Source organism: Sorghum bicolor, chromosome 1 (genome assembly GCF_000003195.3).
Source record: "Sorghum bicolor cultivar BTx623 chromosome 1, Sorghum_bicolor_NCBIv3, whole genome shotgun sequence".
NCBI classification, from domain to species: Eukaryota; Viridiplantae; Streptophyta; class Magnoliopsida; order Poales; family Poaceae; genus Sorghum; species Sorghum bicolor.
Genome location: NC_012870.2, coordinates 18,351,033 through 18,378,162, shown reverse-complemented (window position 1 = coordinate 18,378,162; position 27,130 = coordinate 18,351,033). Strand labels below are relative to the sequence as shown.

The following is a 27,130-nucleotide window of genomic DNA, read 5'->3' as shown; positions in this document are numbered from 1 at the left end:
ACGAAATATATATTAACGTTTGTGCAGCTAATCTAGTGTTACATTTTGGAGGGCGAAGCTTCGCGTGGATGCTCACCGCTTTTTCCGGTTTGGGCAAAGATGCCAAGGCTACTGCCTTTTCAGCCGGCCTCGCCCAATTCATGCGACGTCACAGCTCGTGACGCGACCACCACTCACGTATTCCTTGCCGCTCGCCCGCCGTGTTTTCGCAAAAAATTTTAAATTTTAATACAGTAGCATTTTCATTTTTATTTGACAAACATTGTCTAATTATAGAGTAAAGCCTTGTTTAGATGCACCCAAAAACCCAAAACTTTACAAGATTACGCATCACATCGAATCTTGCGACACTTGCATGGAATATTAAATATAGATAAAAAAGATAACTAATTGCACAGTTTATATGTAAATCACGATACGAATCTTTTAAGCCTAGTTACTCCATGATTGGATAATGTTTGTCAAATAAAAAAGAAAGTGCTACAGTGTCAAAATCCAAAAAGTCACTATACCACAACCCAAACTAGTGTCCGACCAGGGTCGCTAAAGATATAGAAATAGCGTTGGACGGTTGGTCGGTATAGCATAGTGGCTTACGGTCTGACGCTATATTTTGTTTTGGCGTCCGACGGTTGGACGCTAGTTTTAATTAGGTTTACCGTTGGACGGTCGGACGCTATTTCTTACGAACTGGGTCCGCCGATCGGTCGCCATATTAAATTGGTCCTGCGCGCCCAACATCCCTTGATTTCGCGTCTACAATTTGGAGGACGAAAACGTCATGGCGCCCTTCTCTGTCTTAACTGGCGTCTAAATTTTTGGAGGCCCACTTGTCAGATGAAAAAACTAAAACCTAGCCACTCCAATCTAATTTCCAGCATCCTCGCAGACTCTAGAAACTCGCATCCTCGCAGCGCCGCCGTCCCATCCTCGCAGCACCCATCCTCGCATCCTCGTGATCCTCCCATCCTCGCATCCTCGCAGCGCCGCCGTCCCGTCGCCCCCAGGCCGGCGTCTCCCAGGCGCCCCGCCCAGGCCAGCGTCTCCCCGGAGCCCCGCCCAGGCCGCGCTGCTTCCCGGCGTGTTGCCCAGGCCGACGTCTCCCCAGCGTGACGCCCAGGTCGGCAGCCCTTCCGCTCGCCAACCAGGCCGGCGGCCCTTCCGCTCGCCGCCTAGGCCGGCGACTCTCCGGCGACCCCGCCCCGTCCACTACGGCGGTTTCCCATCGAGTGCCCCTGCTCCCCTCCCTGGCACCCCACATCCTCAGCACTTGTCTCGAGCAGGCAGCACCCAGGGGTGGATCTGTTCCCTATTGAGCAGGCAACAACCAGGAGCAGGCAACACTTCGAGATCTTCTTTAATCAAATTCAAAGGTAAATATCAATTTGCTCAATTTTTTGGGGCCTCAAATTTACAGTCTAGCAAGGGCATATATACTGTACCGCAGGGGGGGGGGCTTCGCCCCCCCGCACCCCCCATGCACACACGGGCGCGGCGTGATGGGCCTCCGCTTCGCTTCGTCAGAAGCCCGGCCAATATCCTAAAGTAAATTTGGAACAACTCCAATATTGTCTGTCATCTCGCCATTTTCTGCTAGGCCTGGAATGAAACCTGAACTTCTGAAATCTGTTATACACCTATGCTGATTTACAAACTGGCGAACTGACATAGAGGCTGAGGCTAATTGGAGTTGTCATATATAGTATTTTACTGTTGGAATTATTTGTATTGATTAATTACTTACTAAATGCTAAACTTTGGCCAGTTTGTGTAGAACTTTTGTGTTGGAATTATTTGTTTCAGAGGTTTGCTATATAAAACATTTTAGTATATATATTGTTGTCATTATTTTCAGGGCCTATTTTAAATTTTCGAACAAGGTCCCGGATTTTGTCGCACGGCCCTGTTTCTACATTACACATTCCTACTAATATTGATATATTTAAAAAATTTAGTACATTTCATATAGTTTAACAAAAACAATATAATTCCTTGCAAAATAATACAAACACCATGAGAAGTGTTGAGTGTTATTGCTGACCACATGCATGTTATATGTTCCCTGCTGACCAACTAAATTTTTTTCTCTCTGTAGCTCAAGATTCATAGAATTTCTCTAACTAACAATATTTTTTTTTGTTATGTTGGAGTGTCTAATGCTAAGTCTCTTTTGTAACAGATGGGATTTCTCGATATGATATGAAAAGCAGGAGGGAGTAGTAGGAGCTGTTGTGCTGAAGCCAGAAGTCAAGATCTGGGAGGTGTCCTCGAGTTAAGATCCGGTGTCGTTCGAACAAGCAGTTGTCATCATGCTTGTGGATTTAAGGTGACGCTCTCTCTCTCTCTTCCGTCTGCATGTGTGCTTATTTTAAGAACCATTAATTTTTGGTGCCCCAAGTTTCATGGATGGATTATATGATTTGGACAGCTTGTTGTTCTTCCCTCATTAACGATTGATGGATAAGTCTTGGATTGATGATGATGCTAGGTAAAAAATAGTAGCTTCATAAATAGTGATAGCGTTATATGTAGCTATATAAAATATCTTTTAACACAATAGTTTCATGTAGGCACGAAAAGGCATATTTGCAAGGAGTGGATAGTTTCTTAGCTTTTGCATTGAGTAACTCAGCTGTTGGTAGCAAGATACTGTGCCCATGTAGAAAGTGTGTCAACTCTTTCTAGAAAGAGGCTAGTGAGGTCCGTGAACATTTGATATGTGATGGGTTCCTAAGAGGGTATAGAACATGGAATTTACATGGAGAAGCTACCCCTTGTGTGAATCTTGAAGACTTTGTTGGTGATGATGTTGAGGGTGTGGATGAGTCCAATGAAGATGATGACATATCTGATTTTCTTAGAGACTTAGCTGCTGGCTTAGATGATAGGGGAGATTATGAGGAGGACAGTTCTGTTCGAGATCCTTGTAAGGAACTAGTTGCCATTCAAAAGTTAGTCGCGGAAAATAGCAAAGAATTGTTCCCTAATTGCAAGAAATATACACAACTTCGATTTATTATTAGATTGCTCCACCTTAAACTCCTTGGAGGATGGTCTGACAAATCTTTCAACCTGCTGCTAGAGCTACTTAATGATGCGTTCCCTGAGGGTTCAGCACTAGCTAAAACCTTTCATGAGGCTAAGAAATTGGTGAAAACCATAGGGATTGGGTATACTAGTATTCATGCCTGTAAAAACAATTGCATTCTCTACTGGAAGGGGAACATAGATCTGGATTCATGTCCAAAGTGTAAGCTTTCACGGTGGAAATCAGTAAGGAAGTCTCTAGATGGGAAACATACATATAAGGTTCCTATGAAGGTTCTACGCTAGTTTCCAATAAAGAAATGTCTCCAAAGGCTGTTTTTGTCCTCAAAAACAGCTAGTCTAACAAGATGGCATGATGAAGGCAGAAAAAAAAGATGGTCTGCTAAGACACCCCACAGATTCACCTCTATGGGATGACTTTGATAAGAAACATCCAAAGTTCTCTGAAGATAGTCGGAATATCCGTCTAGCATTCGCCAGTGATGGTTTTAATCCATTTAGAATGCAGAATGTTACCTACAGTATTTGGCCTGGTATTTGTATTCCCTTGAATTTTCCACCTTCAATGTGCATGAAGCAATCAAATTTCATTTTGTCTTTTCTGATACCTGGTAAGGAGGCTCCAGGTATGGATATGAATCTCTATTGTGAGCCACTTGTTAATGACATGTTAGATATGTTTGAAAATGGTGTTAGAACTTATGATGCTTCGAGGAGAGAGTTCTTCCAACTACGCGCAGCAATATTGTGGACTATTACTGATTTCCTTGGTCTAGGATACGTGTCGGGATCTGTGACATCCGGTGAAGCAGCATGTCCTGATTGCCACCTGTTTACAGATTCTTTTAGACTTGGTAGTGGTAACAAGAATATTTATATGTGCCATCGAAGATTCTTGCATGAAAATCACCCATTTAGGTTTGATGCCAACAAATTTGGTAGTACTGAGTTTAGGACAACACCTGTACCACTTACTGGGGAGGAAATTTGGGAGTGCACTAAAGATCTTAGCACTAGTTTTGGCAAGGATCCATCTGGAAAGAAACCAACACGCAAGAAACGCCAAGAAGGTGAACCATTAGTCATTTTCAAGAGAAGATCTATTTGGTTCAAACTTCCATATTGGAAAGATTTGATGTTGAGACATAATTTTGACTTCATGCACATAGGCAAAAATGTTTGTGAAAGCTTACTGAACACATTCTTGGGCACAATTGGAAAATCAAAGGATAATCTGAACTCTCGCTTAGACCTTCAAGCTCTAGGTATTAGAAGTGATCTTCACCCAGTTGAAGTAGAGGACCAATTTTATTTGCCACCTGCACCATACTCAATGAGTACAGATGAGATGAAATTATTTTGCCAAATACTAAAAGGGGTGAAGTTTCCTGATGGTTATGCATCTAATATAAGACATAATGTACATGTGAATGAGAGGAAAGTATTTGGGCTTAAGAGTCATGAGAGTCACATTATTCTACAAGACTTGCTGCCCATTGCTGTGAGAAAGATATTACCAGAAACAGTCAGTGTTGCAGTGATTCGAATATGTAATTTCTTCAAGATACTTTCTGCCCCTATCATTCGAATAAGTGATATGGATAGTCTACAGGCTGAAATAGTTGAAACCATGAGCCTTCTTGAGACTATATTCCTTCCATCTTTTTTTGACATGATGGTACACCTGATGGTACATCTTCCTACCCAAGCTAAAATAGCTGGTCCAATCCATTTTCGCAGCATGTGGCCTGTAGAGAGGTAACTATCATAGCAATATTGCATCTTAGTGAAAACAAATGTGTATCTACTATATGTATAACATTATCAACATGGCTATTATTTATGTGTGTGTGTATAGGTATCTCATGAGATTGAAGGGTTCTGTACGTACCAAAAGTCATCCTGAGGATCAATTATGGAGTGGTCTAATTTCACGGAGTGCCTTACACTTTGTTCTCGCTATCTACATGGTGACACAAAAATTTACCGCCAAATTAGAAATGACCAAGATGATAGTACAACTCCTTTCTTCCATAGCATCGGGCAAGGATTGACTGGAAAAATACACATTTAGTTTAGACCACAAGACCTGGATGCAAGCTCATAGATATGTTTTGTTCAACTATGGCAACATAGTACCATACTTAGAGTAAGTAATCCAAATCACTTACATCATATCATTAAGTTTGTAACCAATCTCAAAGTCAAATAACTTTTGTAGTAAGCATGCTCAATACCTTTCCTTTATCAGCATTCGAAATAAACAGGAGATCAACCGCATGCAGCATGAATCCTTTCATGAGTGGTTTAGGCTGCATGTAAGTGAAAGTAAAACTTAGCACTTGATATTGAGACAAACAACATGTTACTATAATAATAGTAGTCTATCATAATCACAGGTGGAAGAAACATGTGAGGAAGCACCAGAGGAGATCAAAATTTTGTCCAAGGGGCCAATGATGCACGCAAGTACAACAGCTATAGTATTAATGGATTCTGTTTCCACACAAAATCCTATGATGAGGGAAGACCTATTCAAAATAGTGGGGTTGCTGTGGTTGCTGAGGCAACAACCTTTGAGGGGCACAATAACAATGATGCGATAATAAGAAACAATATCTATTATGGGGTTATTAAGGAGATTCTTGAACTAAATTATAACCACAAAGGAAGTGTGGTGCTTTTCAAGTGTGATTAGGTTGACAACCGTGTTCAAGAAAAATGGGTAAAAACTGATCAATTTGGGATCACATCTGTTAACTTTAAGCACTTGTTCAATACGGGTGAAAAGCTGTGTGATGAGCCTTTCATTCTAGCATCACAACCAATTCAAGTGTATTATGTTCCTGAGGATCATGACTGGTCTGCTGCTGTTCAGTCCAAACCAAGAGATGTGTATGACTTAGATAATTTAGAGAATGAGCACACAGATAATGATATTGGATCAGTATGGCCATTACATGATCTGAGAGCAGATGTGACTGTGGATATTGTAAATGGGGTGGTTCCTTCAGTTCGAACTGACATAGATGGTACAATTGTTGATAAAAAAACCTAAGAAACAGCAAAGAAAGTATGTTTTCTGTTGCTGCTATAATTATGCTATTGATCTTTTATTCATCCTTGTATAGAACTAATTGTACATGTCCTTTTTCACGAAAACAGATGGCAAACGGAAAAGGAAGTAGTCAGAATGCCCCCCTTACCGAGATCGAGCGGGAGAGGAATGAGACCATTGCAGCAAACCAAGCGAAGCTGAAGTCCTTGCTCCCTAATCTATCTAATCCTAAACCACCTGCTAAGAAAAGAGCAAAGGTCATCTTCTTAGAAATTATTGTGTTTTGATGTCTTTGCTTATTTAATGAAAAGTATTTACATAAGAAATCATATTTCTTCTTGTAGAGAACTTATAAGACCAATGATGGAGAAACCCATGATCATAATTTGTGCCAAAGGCCACAAACAAACCCCACAGTGAATGTGAATGAACAAATTGAAGAAGGAGATTTGGACTGTGAACAAATTGATGAAGAACAAATTGATGAAGATTGGGAATGTGAACCAATTGGAGGTTTCTTAGGTGATGATCAAGGTATTGTAGCATACTCTTCTCCTCTTTTATTGTAGCATAAAAACTACTTTGCCATTGTGCTTCTAATTTTTCAAATTATGTATAGAAGATTTTTATGGCACAACACAAAAGAGGAAAGGAAGAAGTATCACTTTACTGAAGGACATCTTTGAAAGGCCACCTGGCATGCCTAAAATCAAAGTTCAAGTGAATCACCTTGGTCAACCTGTTGGAGACAACTATAGGCGCTTTTGTAGTGCTGTTGGGTGCCATGTGAGAAAGAAACTATCTGTTGCTTGTCCTGATTGGAGGCAAATTGATATTAAAAAAAGATGGATGTATGGACAGACATAAAGGTATGTCTTAGGCTCTTAGCTATGTCCCTATTAGGCTCTTAGGCTCTTAACAAGTATGCTGAAATCTAAGTACACATTTGCTATTTTCCATATTTCATTAGGAAACCTATGATATTAGTGATCGAGCTATGCCCTGGTTTTTACGTGATGCTGCAAAGAAATGGAAAGGTTTTAAATCCTACTTAAAGAAGAAGTATTTGGATGCAAAATTAACTGAACAGGAAATAAGGAAAATATATGGTGAAAGACTGAATGATGATGATTGGAAAAAACTAAAAGAGTATTGGGCATCCGAAGAATGTGAAGTAAGTACAACCAAATATATGAATTCAACAATGGTTTTGTAGAATTTAATATTTTTTGCCATAGGCTCGCACAATACAAGCAAAAGCAAACCGTGCAAAGTTGATCATACATCACACATCGGGAAGTAGGAGCTTTGCTCAAGCAGCATATAAAATGGTATGTCAGACTACATTTGAGTTTTATTTAAAACACTAATGTGCTATATTTTTTGGTACTGAGAGTGAAACACATGTAGGGAGTTGAACTAGGGCGTCCTGCTCGAAGAGATGAGGTGTATGTCACAACAAATACGAGAAAGAATGGAGTTCCGTTACCACCTGCAGAACCAATTATTGTAAGTTTTTCCTTTAACAACTTTTATTGCAGCTTGAAATCCTACTTTATGTAGTATTAACAATGATACTCTATGTATTTAGAATAAACTAAAATCAATTATTGAGGAACATCCTGAGTTGACACAAAAGTCAATCCAAGAAGGTGATGCATTTGCTGCTGTTTGTGGAGAAAAAGAGCCAAAAGGACGCGTGCGTGTTTTGGGTCTAGGTCCAACTCCCCAAAGTGTTGGTACACCAGGGGTGAAGTCTTACATACCAACAATCATTCAAATGGAAGAGATGGCCCTTAAAGATGTAGAATTAGCCCATAGAGATGCACAAGCTGAGCAAGAAGCTCTACGACAACGCATAGTGGAGCTAGAACAACAACTGTGAAGGGTCGAGATGGCGGACTAGAGGGGGGTGAATAGTCCTTTCTAAAACTTATCGCGCCGGCTAACCGAAACAAATGCGGAATTAAAACTATCGGTCTAGCCAAGACTACACCCCTCTATCTAAGTTCTCTAGCACCTTGTAAAAGATCCTAAACAAAAAAACAAGGTGCTACCTTAGCAAGAGCTCACCTAACCAATTCTAGAAGCAAGGTCACACAAACCTATGCAACTAGTACTTTGCAAACCGGGGGAGCTCCTACACAAACTAGTGAGGCAAAGCGCACAAAGCCTAAGCTCACTAGGAAGCTCAATAATAAGGCAACTAATGCCAAATTAGAGAGCGCAACTTACTTAGCTACACAAACTAAGCAATGTGACTAACAAGGTTACACAAACCGAATTAGCCACGCAAGGGAACTATTTCTAGCTTACACAAGCAAGAAGGTAACTAGCAAGCTACACAAGCTTAACTAATTACAAAAGCAACTACACAAGCACAAGTATATAAAGAATATAAATACAAGCTCAGGTATATGCAAACCACCGAGAAGAGTAGACAATGTTGACACGGTGATTTTTACCGAGGTTCACTTGGTTGCCACCAAGCTACGTCCTCGTTGTGGCGATACACCCACTTGATGGATCACGAGCTAATTGGCATTCCAAAGCCAAACCCTCAGCGGGTGCCGCACATCCACTCTCAAGATGGGGATCTTCCAAGCCACAAGCAATCCACTAGAGTTGCTCTTCGCGATCCCCACGGGGTGAGCACCGTACCCCTCATAATCTCTTCTCCGGAGCACCGCACAATCTCCTTGCGTGCTTCGACGGAGTGACAAGCCACCAAGCCGTCTAGGAGATGGCAACCTCCAAGAGTAACAAGCACCACCGGCTTGCAACACGAACACCTAGTGCCACTCGATGCAATCTCTCAATGCAACGCACTAGAATCGCTCACTCACACAATCGGATGATCACTATCAAGCATATGTGAGTTAGAGGCTTTACTAGCACTCCCCAAGCATGGACACTAAGTCCCAAGGGTGCTCAGCACCAGCCAAGGCCGGCCACCACTTCTATTTATAGCCCCAAGGGCTAAACTAGCCGTTGCCCCTTCACTGGGCAAAAGTCGTGAGCACCGGACTCACTGTAGGTAGCACCGGACGCTAGAACAGTGCGTCCGGTGCTTTAGAAACAGCCACGTGTCACTAGCCGTTTGAACTCGACCGTTGCCGCCAACGGCTAGCACACGCACGCGCGTCTGGAACAGTACCGGACGCTCTGCTGCTTCACACCGGACGCGTCCTGTGCGCACCGGACTCACACGCAGAGAGCAACGCAAACTTGCAGCAGCACCGGACTCTCAGCGTCCTGTGACACCGGACTCGTCCTGTGCGCACCGGACTCTCAGCGTCCTGTGACACCGGACTCGTCCTGTGCGCACCGGACTCTCAGCGTCCTGTGCCACCGGACTCGTCCTGTGCGCACCGGACTCTCAGCGTCCTGTGCCTGCAGTTCAACTTGTTAGGTTGCTAACTTTTAGCTCCGAACTCCGAATTCGATGATCTTGGATATTTTGGAAAGCTTACTTAGAGTGCTATCCAATCTATATGAATACTCAATCCAAATCAAAATGGATCAAAGTAGTATTCCAATCTAAAGGCCATCCTAATGTCCAGAGAACACCAAAAAACTACTCTCTCTTCTCCAAGTTGATCAAAATCAACTCCAACACCTTCTCCTTTGCAAATGTGCCAACACCACCAAGTGTACACCACCATGTGCAAGTGTGTTAGCATTTTCACAAACATTTTCTCAAAGGAGTTAGCCTCTCAAACTTGCCACGCCACTCGATCCTAACATGTATGCAAAGTTAGATCACTCAAGTAGAACTAGCTGACCGATATGCAAACAAGTTTGCCCCTCTTGATAGTACGGCCATCTATCCTAAATCCGGTCATAAACTTCTCTACACACCTATGACCGGTGAAATGAAAATGCCCTAGGTTATACCTTTGCCTTGCGCATTCCATTCCATCTCCTCCAATGCTGATGCAACACATGCACCAACCAATCACCAAATGATATGATCCACTTCATATCATCACGTGACCGTATTGGTTCATCGATCTGACCTTACTTGCTCTTCACCGTTGCCTTGGTCCATCGTCGCCAAGTCTTGCTCAAGCTTCACCGTCACACGCGGTCCCTCGCTTCAAAGCCTCTGACTTGTCCTTCATTCTTACAACCGATCCATCAAGCAAAGCCTCATCTTGATCTTCTCCACCATGGTCACATGACTCCATGTCATGTCTCATATGCAATGAGCTCCTCCATCATCACATCATCACCTGTGGACTAATCTCTTGTGTATCTCACATAAACACTATTAGTCCACATAAGTTGTCACTCAATTACCAAAACCAAACAAGGACCTTTCAAACTGTTGGAGGAAAGGTTAGCACGTGAAAGGTCAAATATAGAAAACATCTCACGGAATGGCTCTAATTCACAACATCACATGGTAAATGTTTACACCTCCTCTAATTCATGGCTAATATACTATCAAGTGCTACATAAATCTATAATATGTCTTGTATGTTTGTAGAGCCCAAGGTCTGAAGATGATGGTGTTGGGACACGTGTTGAAGCTGAATTTAATGAAAATGATGATACATATGAAGAACATACTAATGAATGTGATTACACGACTATGCGTAGGCATGCTACACCCTGCCAAGTCCAGAAATGCCCTCAGTCCAGCCCCATTAGTGGATCTCCATTAGAACAAACTTCTCATCGTCAGTCAAACCTTGTTCATGCAGGCACATTAGCCCAGCAGCCTCATCAATCCACCATAAGAGCAGCCCCATCCCAACAACTCCCTCAATCCACTAAGAGAGCAGCCCCATCCCAACAGCCCCCTCAATCCACTATGAGAGCAGCCCCATCCGAGCAGCCCCAACAATCCACCATAAGAGCAACCCTATCCCAGGAGCCCCCTCAATCCACCAAGAGAGCAGCCTCATTCCAGCAGCCCCCTCAATCCACCATGAGAGCAGCCCCATCCCAGCAGCTCCCTCAATCCACCAAGAGAGCAGCCCCATCCCAGCATCCCCCTCAATCCAAAATGACAGCAGCCCCATCCCCCAGGAGCCCCTTCAATCCAACCATGTTTATGTCCAGCAGCTGCAGCCCTGTCTAGGCATAGATACAAGGAAGGGTGATACTAATCATTCCTCATATGACGAATATGTAAGTTCTCATTCATCTTACAATTTTTTGCTTCTAGGTTAATGGTGTTTTTATTAGTTGATATAATTCTCATACATCCATCATTTGTTTCAGATTGGCAGAGAAGTTATACTTTATCCAAACATTAAGTCTAGTCAACCTGTCGCCAAGGGAATGGTTATTGCAACTAATCCTAGCTGCGTGCTAGTAGGACAGGCTCTTGGAAGGCAATTTTGTCAAGTTGTTGTTAAGCTTGTGATGAAAAGAGATGTTGTTTTGCCTCGCCCTTATGCAGGTGTTGAAAATATGGTCGATGCAAAGGACCTGGGAATTGCATGGCCATACAATTGGGTAATAAGCAACTCCTCTTTTTATTTCTTATTTCCATTTGTTTTATGAATGATGAGATTTTCTTATTACTGATATCTCTAACAGCTGAAGCTTTGCAAGACATCAAAATCATCCCATGATACAGGTATGCAATTAGTACTTTATCCCAAGCTCATTCTTGTAGTAGTCTTGATCTTTACATCTTGTGCAAGTGCATGCAGCTTGCTCTGTCTCTAGATTGTGTATGTGCTTGTGATTGTGCCATTTATATTAATTATTAGTTGGCTTGTTAGCTAGTCAATTCCTAGAGCCATATTAACTTACAAACCACAGCCGCAGAGCCTCTATGAACTGCTTTCTTCAAACCTGGGTTCACATATATATTAATTTCAGCATCATATATCGGTTTCTTCTTTGCCACAAAATCACTGGGTATCATCAGAATTTATTTATGTCAAAAATATGATTGCTTAAAAAATATTTAAATATCTAACACTAACTAGGAAAGGTGCTCCAACAGTCCAGCCTTCAAGTATATAATTATTATTTTTTTAAACATGTACATCACTTCTCTGCTTTGCATACAAAAAAGAGAGAAGAGATGGAGCTCCAGTTTATTCTTTTTCAATTCCAAATCTATACAACTACTGCTCATGAATTTAGAATTTTGTAAGACTTGGATTTCTAGTTTTTATTGATGGATGTAATCTTTTATTTGCAGGTGGGAGGTAATAGCTTGAGGTGGCCATGCAGGAAGCAGGGGCTGGAAGTGTGCATGACTAGTGCTTATTTTGTACATCCTAACTAGAGATGAATGCTTTTGTTAAGACTTAAGTTATGAATCATTTTGTAATGAGTGCAAGCAAACCATGAGATGTGAGCTGTGCAACTAGTTCAAGCATCTATGCGCTATGCATATATCTTGATGGCCAAACCGTACGTATGCCATGTAACTTATTTGTGCAAGTTGTGGAAAATAACACAAGACAAATGTTTATGGATATAATATAATTTTGAGCTATGATGAACTTCATTGTCATGATTGTGTATTGTCCAAAATGGAATTGGTGATTTTATGGCTCCTTGATTGTATGTTTGATTGTATGATTAGTACTAATCTTGAGGTTAATGAATAACTGTGTTGTTATTTTCTATTATGGATAGCGTCTGACAGTTGGACGCTATATATTACTAGCGTCTGACTAATGGTCGCTATAAGTTTCTAAAAGGCGTCGAACGGCTGGTCGCTATATCTTCAACTTACTGTCCAACGGTCGGTCGCTATAAGTATGGTCGGACGCTAAAACTTATAGCGACGCCACTTATGGGGACCGGCCAAGTTGGTCGGTATATGTTTATAGCGACCGTCCATAGGTCGCTATACCGATTTATAGCGACCGTCCGTAGGTCGCTGTAGATAGGCTGTGGTATAGTGAGTTTTTGGATCTAAACAAGACCTAACTAGGCTTAAAAGATTTATCTCGTGATTTATAGATGAACTGTGCAATTAATTTTTGTTTTTATGTATATTTAATGCACCATGCATGTGCCGCAAGATTCGATGTGATGAGAAATCTTGAAAAATTTTGAAAACTAAACAAGGCCTTATTTCCCAAATCTATTTCACCCATTGCTCAGTGCTCACTGGTTACCTCCAGTACAGCGAACAACACATGTGCTCGCAAGGATCTCTTTTCCGTACCATTCCTTTTTTTACTGGTTCTATATGCCGTTTCTTTCTTTCTTTTTTTCTTTTGGTTTTGTGCAGTTCTTAAATATATTTTCCCTCTTTCGTGGCATACAACGTGCACACATGTAATTTTTTAAATACTGATAGTATGCCCGTATGTTGCCACGGGATAACAACATTTTATACTAAAAACACATAGATCACACAATAAGATAACAATATTTTAAAAATTAAATACCAATGTTAATTAAATATTTAATTTAAAAATAAAGTTTATGAAATTAATACCGAAGAGTGTAATGTCGTAGGCTCATAAATTCTATTTTATAGAATTTTCTGTGATATTTGCATATGAGCCCTCCACCGTCTATATCTTTCACTGTCCAATACTCTAGGCTAGACTCCTCCACACTGCCACTGCGTACTACAGTAATATACGGGCATACGGCCAGACCTCTATTGTAGCCTATATATACACTACAGCACGTCCCATTATAGGAGGCATTTACAAATGCCTTCAAAAGAGGTCAAAACGCAATCAAAGACCTTTTAAGGCATTTATTAAAATGTCATCTAAAACAGGGAAGTAAAAGGTCTTTTAAGACATTTTTTCAAACCCTTTTAATATCAATATTTAAAGGTATTTTCTGACTGCCTAAAATACTATTTAGAGGCGTTCTGTTCAACGCCTTCAAACATTAATGGAGGCATTATTAGAAATACCTCTAAAATCAAGCTATTCATATGGAACTGCTAGCAATATAGAATCGATCCATTGGAGAATGAACTAATAAGAGCACACTTAACACTATATACTCCAAATATTTTAATCTTGCAGACATACAGGGCCTGTTTGAAGCTGTTGTGAGCTGTTTTATTTGCCAAACATTTATTTCCAAAACAGCTTCATAGGTGAAGTTATTTTTCCCCCTCCTCTCACAAAGACATAAGTTGGGATGAAGCTGGAAAAAGTAGCTTATTGCAGCTCCCTCTCTCTCATTTCTCTCTCTCAGCTATGTATGAAGTAGTTCGTGAAGCTATTTTGCCAAACACTTTTTACAAAATAGCTCAGCTTTATCTAAAAAGTCACTCATGAAGCTATTTTCTAAAAAAAAACAGCTTTACTAGTGAAGTTGAGCTGTGCCAAACAAGCCTATAGTTATATTTCTAACCAGATTACAATGCTCCCTTTAAGAGAGATTAAAAGCCAGACATGTTCACATCACAATTACATACATATGCAAGCTCCTGTCCTCATTTGGCAATTGCTCCCACTTGAAACTAAACATGTCCGAATGAGTGAAGGTTAAGTGGTGTGCTAATGTATTACTGTGCCTTGGAGGTCATGGGGATTACCACCATATTATGCTACAAACCCCACCGAAGGACAAGCTGCGCCAACATCTTGCCGTGCTTCTCAGCCAAGCTCTGCAAATTGTATTGCTGCCACAATGCCAAATTAGCTGATCACATTGGCACCAAAACTGATGATATTCAAAGTATCCAAACAAAATGTACTACTATTTGTTAAACAAAATGATGGTTGACAGTCTAGAGGGTTGTAATGGAAATTTGAAATAACAACCACCTTAATGACTGATGCGCAGCTATGAGTGCGTGAGTTTCCTTCATCTGTTAGCATTTCTGTTAGCTGCAGAGACACATATTTTTGTTCAGTTTTGGCAGTAGAGCCATCCAGAGGTATGCGCTGTGATGGTTGATAGTATTATTATTGTTGTAGAAAAGTGACTTCACCAGCATGAAAAGTAAATCGCCAAGTATGGAAAAAGTTGCAGCAAAAAAATTTTAGTGTAAGACTTATTATACTCCAATTCAGGATATTTCGGAACTACACTACGCTTTGAGCACCTCCAAGTACAAAAGGAAATGTTGCCAATGCAATGAATCATAATACAAAGGGAAGCTTCCCAATACTAAATATTTCAAATGTCAAACTGGTGCTAACGAAACAGAGAAAATTGTTGGTTTGGTTTACCTGATTCCAATGCTGCGCACCAGTCCCATGGAAACAAGTTCTTTCATTGCATAACATGTTGTTTCTAATGAAATAGAGGAATCAATGTCTACCACGCCATCATCACCAATTGAGGTCATGGCATCTTTATCACTAATCTGAGCAAATTAAGTAAGGCATCAGAAGCACTAACCCAGCACCCATCCATATATAGGAAGATAGCTAGTACTAGTACGTGTACAATAATATATATATAATACTATACTACTCCTATAGTAATCAAATAATGTAATGAAAATATTGTAGAGACACTCAGCTTCAAGGACAAACATATATAGTCAATCCAATTGAGGTCACACTCAACGAAAATGTTGTAGAGACAAACATCTCTGAGGTTACTGAATTTAGGGGAGGGATGCTATGTAGGCAGTCATGAGCGAGCGAGGGAGGGAGATGAGCCCATCACCAAGACCAGGAGAGTGTGCTACAAGCAAGTGTTTATTTGATTCTAAGGATGGACTAGTGCTCGATCATTTTCTACTTTCAGAGTGTAGCTATCCCCTTCCTTTTCTACTGCATTGGTTTCCTTTCAGAGTGTAGTTACTAGATATCTAACCAAGGACTATTCCATGGCCGATGGCCTATTAGCAAAAATCAGGCATTTATAGTACCAGATATCTACGAAACCTATTAGCAAACATCAGGACACTATAGCTTCGATTCATATTTGGATATTACAATGCACACTATCTAATCACTGGAGATATTGGAGATAATCTAGTGTGACACTTTCTATAAGCATTTTCACAAACAGGTGTTGAGCATGAGACACTAGCATTCATAGATTCAACAAAGTGAAACAAATTAAGTGCAGAACGAAACTTGATGTAGTTCCTGACCTGCGCATGAGCCAGGGGAATGAGGAGCCTTAGTAGTCATAGCAGTAAAGGCACGGTAACCTCGGCGAAGGGCGGTGGTGGCGATTGATAACGGAGGCGCGGTGGTGGTACATTGGTACTGATGGGATGGTGTAGTGGAGAACCTCGTTGTCGGCGAGCTCGCGAGCACTCGTGGCCGCCTCAGGCCGGGATGTTGTGGAGGACGTCATCGTCCGCGAGCTCGCGAACCCAACAATCTCACCGCCCTGCCTCCTAGCACCCGCGCCGTCCCTCCCCGTGCCGCCCAAGGTAGCTGTGCTACCTCCTCGTCGCTGTCGCGCCATCCCTTCCCGTGCCGCCCGATGCAGCCGCGCCATCCTCACGGCGACGCCGGACGCAGCCGCGTCGCGAAACCCTATCGCAACGGGTGAAGGGGGAGGATAATGGAGCGAAGCTTTTTTTGCTACGGGGAGGATACGGGTCGTCCTTCATTTCACGAGCTGGAGCTGGGCCACAGCCGAGAGGGATTGACGCAGGGGTCTCCAGCATTTGTTTTCTCGAAATTTAAAAAAAACTGAATATACGTGGTTGTATGCGCACGTACAACATTACGTAATGGACTAGTAGGAGTTGTCATTTTCAAACAGAGCTATATGCACATACATCAAAGGCGTTCTGTACAAAAACGCCTCAAAAAGTTGTAAGTAACTAAGGCATTTTTTATAAGATGCCTCTAAAGATTGTAGTTATTTAAGGTGTTTTTTAGTTTGCCTTTAAAAATATACTTTTAAGGGCCTTTTAAGAGAAATGTCTTTATACAACAATAAATTAAGACACTTTAGAAAAAATGTCTTTGATAAAATGCCTCTTATAATAGGACGTGTTGTAGTGATAGGAGTATAATAAAGTAACTGGAGTTTTAATATGTTGCTGGTCCTACGACGAACGCAAACGTATATACTCCATCGGTAATGAAAACTTTAATTTGTAGACTTATCTTAAGTCAAACTTTTAAAATTTTGACTAAATTTCTAAAAAAAAAACGCTAAGATTTGTAATACTAAATTAATACCATTAGACTTATCATAGAATATATTTTCATAATTTACTCATTTTATGTCATAGATTTTAATGTTATTTTTTCTAAAATTAGTTAAACTTAAAAAATGATTGACACGAATTCTAAGAGTTGGGACAGTAGGAGTACTGGATTTTTATACCGTTTCAAACTAGCTAGTCAATAATGCACGGTAACAATGACGATCTATCGTTGTTAACTTAAGTAGCCAATCGGCTCCTACTGGATTTTTATACCGTTTCAAACTAGCTAGTCAATAATGCACGGTAACAATGACGATCTATCGTTGTTAACTTAAGTAGCCAATCGGACCACCAGTGGCGGGTCAACCAAAAAAATCTAACTTGTCAAAACTAAGGATAATCGACGACTGCCTAGCTTGATTTATCGACTTGACGTAGGTGCTCACATTTTCTATATGTATTTTAGGATCAAATGTGTTATTCTTCCGATGTTAAACGACACATCTTTAACAGAAAGATGTTTGAGATGATTTTGTAAACCAGCATGATAGACGTGTCTCTATTTTTCTAAGGTGCTTCTTTATGTTTTGTATTCCCTCCCTCCCAAATTATAAATTATTCTAAGAATTTTGGAGAATCAAAATAGAAAGAATTACAAAGATTTATGTCATCAAATAGGTATATTGTGAAAATATAATTAATGAAGAACCTAGTAGTAGTTAGTTGATATCATAAATATTACTATCTTATTATATAAAATTGGTCAAATTTAGGATGCTTTGACTCTCTAAAATTCATAAAATGACTTATAATTTAGAATGAATGGAGTATGATTTTACTATCTAGAGGATACTTATAAGTATATATAACAAAAATTGTTATATTTTTCTCTTAATATAAATAAAAATTATAAATTTATACTAATAAAAATATTTGTTGATACATGTTAGGGGGGGCATGGCCTCTGCTAGCCCCCCTTGGCTCCGCCACTGCGGACCACCACACAAGCTCTGCCAAAAACGACGAGCATTACCGGCACCGAGCTATAACTGGCCGGCGTCGGGCGGCCAGACTGACCAAACAATCCTCCGCGCGATCGAATTCAGGTACACCGGCAGTCTCTCTCTCTCTCTCTCTCTCTCTCTCTCTCTCTCTCTCTCGTATAAGACCAGGTGCTTTGCGTTACAACTGAAAAGTTGAGATAGGATTGCAACAACCAAAGTGTAAGACTAAAAGTAGCGATATGATTGCATTGCAACAACTAAAATGGAAGATAAGATAGATGATATCATAAGATGCTACAGCAATGTAAGGTGCTGATATATTGCCAAACTTCCGAGAATCAGGAAGGAACCTCTGGGGAAGTCAAGAACAAGCTGTTGCTGTGATAATGTCTCAGAATATACCACTAAAGGACTGCCAGTTTTCTGTTCTGACTAAATGCTATGAGCAAAATGCTTATCTATTCTTTTACTTCATAACTGAATACCTGGACAAACTTGTCCTCTGATTAAGTGAAAAATTGTTGTTCTACTAAACTTGTTGATTCTTGTACAAGCAACTAGTTCCTCTCTGTAACCGTGTCACATTTTAAGAATACAGACAACTCTTCATCTGTAGCATGTTCAAGCTCTAATCTCCTTTTTGCCTCTACTGCTCTCCCGAGTACTAGTACTGGTGGTAGCCGGATAGCTGCACTGCTACAACAGAACAACTCCTAACCTGCAACCTAATAGATTCACGAGAATTGCTTAGTTGGCTAACAAGTGTTGACTGGGTCAACCATTCTAGCTAGTGGTATCAAGATAACTTGGTTTTGGCTCTCAATCTGCAACCTCTAATAGATTCAGAAGAAAGCCAATGAGAGGGTGGGCACAAGGAGTGACAGAAGGCTTCGGGGTATACAACAGTGCCTGAATCCTTTTGCATGAGAAAAGATAGGAATAAATTGAAGAGGTTGAGTCAAATGAAAAGGTCAGAGGCGTATAAGAATACTAGAATAGAAGTGACACGCGGTAACGCTAGCTTCGGGCACTTCTCCTAGCATGGCTTTAGTTTTTGCCTTTTGTCCTACACAAAGTGATGGGCCGTACTTAGTGTCCAATGATGGGTAATGGTCACAAATAGTCGAGACATCTTCAGAAGAAATGGAAAATTAAGACCCAGTGTCATCTGTCGCTTGTTAGCCAGTGACAGGCAATGACAGGTAATGTCATCTGCACCAGAAACACAGGCGATTAAAAAAGTATATTTTCATCATCATACAATAGCTAATTGTAAAGAAAGTGCAATTAGCCTGTTTGAGAAGAGTACGGCCATGAAAATGAATTGTATTTCAGGACAGAATGACAAATAAGCTTATATCGAACATCAAGAACAAGAACAGAAACTAGCTCGTTGAATGACAGGAATAGAATTCTCTCTACCAATTAACTGGAGGAAAGAGGGGGGCGCCGGGGGGGGGGGGGGGGGGGGGGGTGTTCTCTAGTTCAGGGCTCTTTTTTTGTTTTAATCTGGTTTCACTCCCAAGAATTCATCCTGCAAAAGAGCAAAGAGGGTGTACCATGTCAGTTTCAGTTCTGCTTCTATGCAAAGTACTCTGGGAAATTCAGGACAACCACTGATGTCGACAGCTACTCACCAATGGGGAATGCGATCGAAACATACATCTGCAATTACCACAACAAACATTTATAGAATACATGATTTATATATACTGATTTTTCAGAGGAGTACAAAATAAATGATATGATTGGTATAATATAATTCACTGTTTGTACGTTCTAAAATTTGGTTACATTCTTCTGGACTAAGGATGTAGTGGCACATAATGCCAAAAAAAAGGCAGGGAGCAAGGAACTTAAAGAAACGATGAAATGCAACAATTTTACAGTTGATCAGAACTGAAGCCAAAATGCCTTTGAATTTCTTCCAGTCTTCTAACCAAGTTGGTATATTGTGTTATCCCACTCACAAATATCGATAAGCTCAAGTTAGTGCCATAGTGGTCCGTACGCAGCCATTTTAGTCTGAACAATGTGCCATTCCAAATGAAGTTACTTCTTGAGCAATCTTATGACATCGCCAACAAGGTGCAGGGAGCCAGCAACTAAGACCTGGCTCAGCGTGGAAATGCAAATGTATCAGTAAGTAGGAAAGCAGTTGCTAGAAACATGTAAAATAGAAAATAGCTATACCATGGAATAGTAGAACAGAAGGAACATAAAACCAAAAACAAATTTGACAAAGATGTTAGATATTCAAAGTAATGGAAAACACAACAAAAGAAAAGCAAGAAAACATAAATATGTATGCAGAGTCGTACACAAGCAATCAGATTACATGACAATATTAATGAAGAAGTACATAAATCAGTGACGGTTATTGCAGAAAATGTGATACACTGGCACTCAATTCTGCAAGTCCATGAAATAGCTAAACCTGGTACTGAGCGAATCATGGACCGAATGTCTAAGTGCTGTGGAACATTTGAGAGAACATTATAGAAATTGTAGCATATGCTTTCACCTGAAATCGAATCGATTGGTTTTGTTGAGCAGTTTCCCTTAGCCATTTAATTGCCAACGGAAGAGATTCAAAAACTGAGCTAGTTCTGCCAGAGTTTGCATCATTTAGACCTGCAGCATCCCAAAAAAAAGTCCATATATCATCTTCAACTCAATGTTTCAATAAGAAAACACATGCTGACAACTAAACACAATTTCAAAATGAAGTTTGGAACAACCTTTATTGCCATTAGGCAGGTTTTCCCACACCTTTTGGAGTGACAACTGCCATGACAAATCAATTTGTTCACGCTCTGAAGGTGGGGATGCAAGGGAACCAAGCTTGTTGTACTGTGATTGGTTTGGCACAAATAAGGCCTGCTCAAAGTGGAGCCCTGAGAAAAATGGTTACTAATATTATAAGACCAACAGCAGCATTCATGCAACTCATGATACAAGTACACTGCTCTTGAAAGAGCAAGCAAATACAGAGTATGGCAGCTAGTTCATACAATACTTAATCAGCTGGTTAACTAGACACTCATTGGAACAAAGGACATTTTCTACATGATATGCATATCAGCATTGGTTATAGGAGAATCTTGTATTTTCTCCAGACATCATTACATGCGAGTAACTACAGAATGAAATATTATATGGTTCAAGATCTTCAAAAAGAAATAAATAATTTGATTGATGTACCATTTTGAGCACATGTATCCAGAAGATGTGGGAGCAATCTCTGAGGATCTCTTACAGTCATGCAATTGAAAAGGAGAAACTGCACATATCAAAAAATTCCAAAAGAGGATGCTTAATAATATATAGGCAGAATAGTCATTTTGGTCCCTCAACTATTACTCCAGACTCAATTTCGTCCTCGAACTTTCAAAACGACTGTTTTAGTCCTCAAAGTATACTTTTCGGTTCAATTTCATCCTAGAACTATGAAGAAGGTCGTTTTAGTCCTCAAACTTTGTATTCTGAGCTCAATTTCATTTTAAAACTATTAAAGTGTATTTTGTTCTTTAAACTTTTATTTTTTAACTCAACTTCGTCTACGTTGTACGTGGAACGCTGCACTATTGCACATCATTAGCTCCAACACCACCAGCAATTGAAGATAGAAAAATATTATTTATCCAAAAACTCTTTCACGGCCATTGATAATTCCAAGCTGTTATTTCTAGTGTTACCTTATAATTGTACCATTTTTATATATCCAACTAAATTGATATTTGTGGGAGCAATTATAGTTACATCGAACACTATTTACTCTTCAAGAATACATGGATATATTGAAACAATAGCAGATCAATTATTTTGATAATCTATGGATGAAATTATGCTTAAAATATAATGTTTTATTTTTGAATAAACAAAATTGAGTTGAAAATAAAAAGTTAAATGCACTTTGATAGTTTATTGATGAAATTGAGCCCAAAATACAAAATTTAAGGACTGAAACGATCATCTTCATAGTTGTAGGATAAAACTAAGCCTAAAACTAAAGTTTGAGGACCAAAATGGCCGTTTTAAAAATTTAGGGACAAAATTCCCTCGAGTAATAGTTGAGGGACCTAGTATATAATAAGTGAAGAAAAATGGTATGTGTGTGCGGAGAGAGAGAGAGATGTGATTCAACACGAAAACTGCCACTGTAATGCATACCTTCCTAGAATCCCTGTCAGTATGAGGCTGCTCCAAAGAACATGTCTGCGTTCCATCATTATTTGTAATGTGGGCAAACCATCTTGCACACATTTCCATGCTTTCTGGGCTATGTGCCCCATCCAAATAGAAAACCAGTGAAGAATCACGATCCTTATTGTTTTCTGAGTTCACTTGTGGATCTGGAACAATCTGTGCTCGACCTTGCAGACAAGCACTTGACAGCCCTTTGATGAACTGATCTGGCAAGGTACCCTGCATTCAGTGGTAGAATGACAACTGCCGCTAATATATCTTGCAGGGAGATAAATACATACATATTTGGAGTACTTACAGAATGTTTGACATGTATTCTGTTCAAATGGCCTTCCCTCTCAAGCCAGGTATTAGCCAATGCAACTGCAAGACCTGCATTCATGTATTGGTGTTCACCATGGAGTCCAAGGGGTTGATCCTCTAATTTCTGTGGGTCCAAAGGCTGGACTACTTGAAGAGAAACCTTTAGAGAATTTCAGTTGATTATATCAAAAGCTGATCGTAATTATAGTCATGTTAATGGACAAATTAATAAAGGCAGCGTTATGGACTAGGCATTGGCCTGGAGCCATGGGTTCAGCAGTTCAAGGGCAAGTAACAGCTGCATATCAACACAACAAAATAGCCGTGTGGTCTGCCAAGGAAACATGTGAAGATTAGATTAGTATTGATCAGCTTGTAGTTAAGGTCATTTAGTTGTATTTGTTAGCTATGTTTATTAGGAGCCGGCCTATAAAAGAAAGGCATACATCAAGATCTAGGGATAGATGGAATAATAGGAAGAACCCTCACTAACCACTGAGAAAGGTCTTCCTTTGTGACTCGCCAACAACCTCGCTTGCTGCACCCATGCCTCCTTCAATGGTGGCATCAGTGTCATCTTCACCACCAGTATTGCCACTGACTTTGTCTGCCTTAGGCTGTTGCATTGACTGCACTCACAGTGGTATGGAGCCATGGACCACTTCTCCAACTGAATCTTTGCATTGCTACTATTTGTGTCGCAGTTCTTCCAACTGCTTCATCAAAGTCTTCACCTCCCACTGGAGGATCTGGGATAGCAGGAAGAACCAGCTAATCGCCCTTCCTCTAGAGGCTCTGACTGCTTTCTAGGGTTCTTCTTGCTTATCCTTAGAGCTTGCCGTATTGCCTTACTTTTATAGGATGGCTCCTAAGTCCTAACAAGCATAGCTAACAGATTCAACTCAAGGATCTTATCTAACAAACCAATGCGTACTAATTTAACCTTCACACTGTTGCCAGCCACATAGCTAGTTTGTTGCGCTGAGGAGCAGCTATTGCTTGTTGAACTACTGAAACCATGGCTCCAGGCCAATGCCCCAGTCCATAACATGCAAGACGTGGTGACAACTAAAAAGGACTACGACATCAAATGTAACATACACCCAACTCAGAAGCTCGCTGCACCAGTACAGACATTGCCTCTTCTGGCTGTGGAACTGTATACGCCGAAACTCCTTTCTGTATTAAAGAAAAATGCCATATATGAAAGAAATCAGTTTTAGCTACAGTAGGTCAGCTGATTAATATCCAGGCAAAGCTAGCAAAAAACCTTAAGTATCCCAGCCTTCTCTCCAGCAATTTCTCCAAGTGTGCTTCCTGGTCATTGGGAAGAACAAGCATTGGCTGTGTGAAACAAATCTACTAAGGAATAAGGATGCTATTTCATCTTTCAATTTCATAACTAACCAAGAATTTCCATATGATCATACCCAAGAGATGATACTCCACAAACTACAGGTGCTCTGACCTGCAAGTGTTTACAAATCAGCTATGCTCCTCAGCATTTGTTAAGCTATTGTCAATGATTTTCACATGCGCTAAGTGTGAATTTCAAACAGACTATGCACAGTGCAACTGAACCTAGATGGCTATATGAGCCAACTACAGCATCACTGATTATTAAGCTTGCACAGAGATCTCAGTCCAAACTTTTTGAATACAAAATATAGTTGCAAGGTTCAGCATTTCAATCAGAAAGTCAAGATTGTATATCAACATAAATCTTGCTAGTCAACAAGCTTCCTTTTTGTTTGGTGAATGGTGATTATATACTATATAGTATGAATCATGAACATTTTCTATTACCGTGTATTGTTTTTAATAGAAAATAATAATAAGCATGCTACACACCACATTCGTTGCATCATACTTCCCTCCCAAACCAACCTCGAGCACCGCAACATCCACCTGCTTAAACAGGACAAAACAAGGATTTTTTTTTTTGAGCATGCTGCTAGGAAAGCATAAAAAATTTGAGCAGCATATGACAGCTTCATGTACCTAAAATGGTAATGCTTCTTAAATAAACTTATTAGATAATTAAGGACTTTGTAGTGCAGATTATTAATAATGTATCATATCTGTCAGGAGCATTAGCAGCAGGCAGTTTGAGTGGAGATGATGACAGGTATTATGGAGGAAGCAATCTTTTAGATTGCACTATGACATAAAATGTGCTTTTCAACCAATTTATTTCATATTTATCTTCACACAAAATGAGGCAACATCCACGAATTCCCTCAGGCTGGGAAAAAATCCATTAAAAAGGAAGCTGGTATACGCTTCCTACACCCACTACATGATAAAAAAGTTGTGGACTAGAAAGTGTTTTGCAAAGTATAAACCTGCTCATCTGAAAAGATCTTGAATGCTAGCAGTGCAAGGAACCTGAAGTAGGCTGGCATTGGTACATCATCACCAATCCTGTCCTGGATGGTACAACAAATATTTCAACAGTGTCAATGATTGTTTCCAAGGAGCCCATAAACTCTGAGTAAAATGTCACAGATCCACTGTTGTTCCTTTTATATTTTAAAGAAAATCAGGTGGATAGTTACCTTCAATTTGTTCCAGCACCACCAGAAATACCTAATAAACTTTTCTTCCGAAATGTCCAGCCTATAGACTCATCAGAACATAGGATATTCAATGAGTGTCAAGGCACATAATGATAGAAAGAATTAAATAAATTGAAGCAACTAAACTATAAGTCAATAAGTGCCTTCAGAACAAGCTAAACATACCGAACTGATAAACAAAATAAAGGTTGAAAGGCGGTAAGTACCCATCAAGCCGAAATCGCTCGCGGACATCCATCAAATGCGGTGAAGTGAAGAGCCCAGTGCGGAAGCCACATGATCGAAGGATTGACTCAGCAAATGTGCATGTTGAACCCTAAAGGATAGAAAAGATATAGAGATTTCAAGATGCATCCATTAAACATTTTCTTTTAAGAGACTGGCATAGAGTTTCCACAGTATATTGAGTGCTAGAACAATCTAAAAAGAGCTTCAGTTCATTTACATTGGCCTGGCAAACAAAGCTTGCAGTCCAATCCATTTCTCAGGAAAGAGAAACTCCACAGATATGCAGGTTTCCAAAGTAAACCGTTCTACAACAAAGATGTTGCTGGTTGCGATTATGATTTCAAATACCCCGGTCTCCCAGAAATTAAAGACACATGATTAATCTTGTGTGGTCTCCTTTTTTTAGTACCAAGACAGAAAACTCCAATGTTCCATCGGGAAACACAGGCCAGACAGAAACAAATTGGATACACAGGGTGTATGGATGTGGATTGTAAATCTGGACCCCTTTCTTCTTAATACAAAGATACACAGCTCTGTGTGTTCTAGAGAAAAAAAAAACAAATTGGATCTAGCACTGATAACTGAGATATTGTTATAACTCCATAACAACTACCGTCATGAATCGTGATTGTGCAAGATCACCAATAAGTGTAAATTCTAAAAATCACCAATAAGTGTGTTACTGAAACCGCATAGCTAAATCCATCTGAAGCAGTTTAGAACTATAAGAAATAAGAAAAGGCTAACCCCACAGTGCAACAACACAAGCAGCAATTACCTTTCCTTTGGTCCCAGCAACGTGAACCACTTTCAACTGTGCGATGGACTCCTCCAGTTCAAGTATCTGACAACAGAACCACACCTCAATCAGAAACAGCAGCAGCAGACACACACGAACCAAACGGAAACACCCCGGCGTCACCCACCTGCACGTACTTGGCCATGAGCTCCCACTGGTTGCCGCGGTTGCCGGTGTCCGCGCGCACCTTCTGCGTTATCAGCGACGAGAGGCACCCGAGCACCTCCTCGTATTCCGTCGACCCCGTCGCCAGACCTGCGCTCCACACGCACCACCGATTCACCAACCAGAAAGCCAACGGAGACTAAACGGTACGGTCTCAGCTGGCTCGTCGCCGCTCACCTGCGTGCGCGACGCCAGCCATGGCACGGGCGAGGAGAAGGGACGGGTGAAGCGGCCCGGGGAGCGGGTGGCCTAGGTTGGGGGCCAGCGAGCGGGCCGGGGCGGAGCGTTGTGAGAGGAGGAGGTGGCGGAGGTGCGCGAGGCGCGGCGCGGGCATGGCGACGGAGGCGGGTACTAGCAGCGTGGCAGTGGCGGAGGCGGTCGGGGAGAGGGGTGCGTGTCTGGGGCGCGCGCCGCCGCCCGCGCGCATCTCTCCGATGTCCGATGAGTGGCGCGGAGCGGATCCGCCAACCTTTTATGCGAAAAAGTTTGGGCCTGGATTCAGGATCGACTTATGTTCTTCTTTTCGTTTTTTTTTTCTTTTTTGATTTCAGCTCGGACCAGCTCTGATGGGATTCGTTATTGGTCTTTGGCTAGCCCATTTAAACGACCAACGATAATATAAGAGAGATTTACGGCCCTCAGAAGAAAAAAATGTCTCTTTTTTGTATGATTTTCTTTTTAACTTTCTTCTACTAGTACACT

General features: G+C 40.7%; 1 protein-coding gene and 1 long non-coding RNA gene across 4 annotated transcripts; both read right to left on the bottom strand.

Moving 5' to 3' along the window:
• On the bottom strand, positions 14,041-16,614 carry LOC110434322. The gene is made up of 4 exons (XR_002451743.1): positions 16,119-16,614; positions 15,241-15,377; positions 14,833-14,895; positions 14,041-14,687 (listed from the first exon to the last, which is right to left on the bottom strand). It is a non-coding gene; the product is annotated as an uncharacterized LOC110434322 (long non-coding RNA).
• Positions 19,829-26,865, bottom strand: LOC8065198 (folylpolyglutamate synthase). Of its 3 annotated transcripts, none has more exons than XM_021452025.1 (16): positions 26,606-26,865; positions 26,391-26,518; positions 26,243-26,308; positions 25,440-25,549; positions 25,213-25,273; positions 25,000-25,083; positions 24,506-24,565; positions 24,062-24,122; positions 23,925-23,971; positions 23,756-23,833; positions 22,650-22,814; positions 22,316-22,570; positions 21,347-21,425; positions 20,884-21,039; positions 20,667-20,776; positions 19,829-20,254 (listed from the first exon to the last, which is right to left on the bottom strand). In XM_021452025.1, the coding sequence occupies exons 1-16, from the start codon at positions 26,853-26,855 to the stop codon at positions 20,195-20,197; spliced, it is 1,770 nt and encodes a 589-aa protein (XP_021307700.1). In that variant the 5' UTR covers positions 26,856-26,865; the 3' UTR covers positions 19,829-20,194. The 3 variants fall into 3 exon arrangements, with proteins under 3 accessions (XP_021307700.1, XP_002464416.1, XP_021307701.1); XM_002464371.2 differs by having other exon boundaries at positions 24,506-24,562; XM_021452026.1 differs by lacking the exon at positions 24,506-24,565.